The sequence below is a fragment of the Triticum aestivum genome, chromosome 4B (genome assembly GCF_018294505.1).
Source record: "Triticum aestivum cultivar Chinese Spring chromosome 4B, IWGSC CS RefSeq v2.1, whole genome shotgun sequence".
In the NCBI taxonomy this organism is placed as follows: domain Eukaryota; kingdom Viridiplantae; phylum Streptophyta; class Magnoliopsida; order Poales; family Poaceae; genus Triticum; species Triticum aestivum.
In genome coordinates, this window is record NC_057804.1 from 607,933,857 (window position 1) to 607,936,068 (window position 2,212).

At 50.5% G+C, this 2,212-nt stretch overlaps 1 protein-coding gene across 1 annotated transcript; it reads right to left on the bottom strand.

Moving 5' to 3' along the window:
* Positions 1-870: 870 nt before the first annotated feature.
* On the bottom strand, positions 871-1,716 carry LOC123090278 (ethylene-responsive transcription factor 1-like). Its single transcript, XM_044511656.1, has one exon. The coding sequence runs from the start codon at positions 1,714-1,716 to the stop codon at positions 871-873; it is 846 nt and encodes a 281-aa protein (XP_044367591.1).
* Positions 1,717-2,212: the final 496 nt, after the last annotated feature.

The window sequence follows — 2,212 nt, forward strand, 5'->3', positions numbered from 1 at the left end:
CAACCATTTCATGGAGATCTTAATCGTTGGCCGCTGTAGAATTTGGCTGGAAAAAGCATAGTATCATTGAGCATGTTCAACTCAATATTAACCCATGCATTGAATCCTCAAAGTTTCTTTTACTCTGATTATGCATATATCTAGACGTAGCCTTAGAGAAGGCATGAACCTTGGCTTGACTATGTAATTATTTGTGGAGTTTGTATATATATGTACATTAGCACCATCATTTAAAAAAATACACGGTAGGATTTTCCCTACTGTTTTTGCTTAAAAATGAGATCATGATGGCTCCGCTACCAATGTTAGCCCGTTTTCTTAGGATTAACACTAAACATGCACTTAATCTCTTGATTAGAACACATTTTATGCAGAATATTTTTGACTAACCCAAAGTTATCAGAAAACATTGGTAATGAGTGGTCAAATGCGTAAGATGTGACCAGCACTTACATGGATCGAGGTGATGGGTGGTGGTGTTAGGATCCGTAGTTAGGGGGTGAAACCTACCTTACCGTGTAGATTGTTACTCTCTCCGTTCACAATTACTTGTCACAAAAATGAATAAAAATGGATGTATCTACAACTAAAATACATCTAGATACATTAATTTTTTGGACGAGTAATTTCGAACGGAGGGAGTAGATCAAAAAGAGATGGGGCCTAATTCCTTATACATCAGGTGCTCAGGAGTCGGGAGATGCTGCTCCTCCTTTTCTATCAATTTGTTAGAACCGAAGATAAAAATTACGGATATGAAATGTACCATGTGGTCTGAATGAAAATGAAATTATGTGGCAACAGGTGTACTGTAGCGCCAGTGCTGCGCTGATTGACGAAGCGGTTTGTTGCTGCTGACAATTGGAGCCACTACCTGTCATCGATCGCACACCCGAGCAGCTCCTGGAGGTAGTCCGCTCCCAGGTCCTCCAGTTCCAGCACGCAGGAAGCCGATGCAGCAGCCGAATCCTGCAGGCTCTGCTTCCTCCCCGCCTCAGTCGCGCTTGTCTTGTTGTTCTTGCGTTTGCGCTTCCTGATGCAGTGCCGCCGCTTGAGCGCTAGGGCAGGCGAGTCCCCCGCGGCGGCGGAGGTGGTGGCCAAGCCCAGCACGTAGAGCGACTCCTGCACGCGGTTGACAGGGAAGTTGAGCACGGCGGCGGGGCCGCGCAAGGCCAATGCGGCCTGGTCGTACGCGAGCGCGGCGGCTTGCGGGGTGCCAAAGGTTCCGAGCCAGACGCGGGCGCCGTTGCGCGTGGAGTCCCGGATCTCCGCCCCGTACTTGCCCCACGGCCGCTTGCGCACCCCGATGAGCGGGTCCTCCGCCGCGCCGCAGCCGCTCCGCTCAACCGCCGTCGCCGCAGAATGATGCATCATGGGCTCGCCGCGGCGCTGGTTGTTGGTGACGTCCTGCTCCTCCCATCCGGTGTTTGTTGTTGGTGCAGCAGAGGTGACGGAGAAAGAGGCCGCTTGATGTATGACGGCGCTGATCTGGTCCATGTCATAGTCATGGTAGTCAATGCCGCCGCCGAAATGAAGCTGCTGCTGGTGCGCGAAAGAGGAGGTGGACTGCTGGTCGCCGTAGTGGCACGGCGGCGAGTAGGTGGACTGGTCATGGTAATGGTAGGAAGGAGGATGTGGCTGAGGGAGGGTGAGGCTGCCGTATTGATGTGGTGTATAGGTCAAATCGTTGTAGTTGTAGTCGTAGTGAGGCTCCATGGAATACATACTGCACAACCTAGTATAGTATGGTGGGCCGGTGCTTCAGATCCTTATATAGAAAGGCACAGCGCGGCGCAGCGCAGGAGATCGATGCAAGGAAAAGTCGCCGGCCGTTACAAGTAGTGAACTCCATCAGGTTTCCTTTCTGTTTCCCCAACGCTAGGTAGCTGTAGGATCTAGCGCTGCCCTGCGTGGATGGGAAACTGGGAACACTACAGCTATGCACACACATGCATTGACGCTCCCCGGCCATCTCCCCAGTCCCGGTCCACAAATAGAAAATAACTGGACATATAAATGGGCGCATGACGTAGGGCGGCTGAATACGACAAACCTACCATACATCATCACAGTTGACTCAGTTAACCTGTCATATCTCGTGGAGGACACGGAGTGGTTCTTGTTCTGGTTTTAGCAATGACGGCGGAACCATACAAAAATGTGTTTTTTTTTTTGGCCTTATTGGCTTCCATCTTACTCAATTATAAGATGT

Coding starts and splice junctions, on each gene's coding strand:
- LOC123090278 (XM_044511656.1), bottom strand. CDS start 1,716: ATGGAGCCTCACTACGACTACAACTACAACGATTTGACCTATACACCA.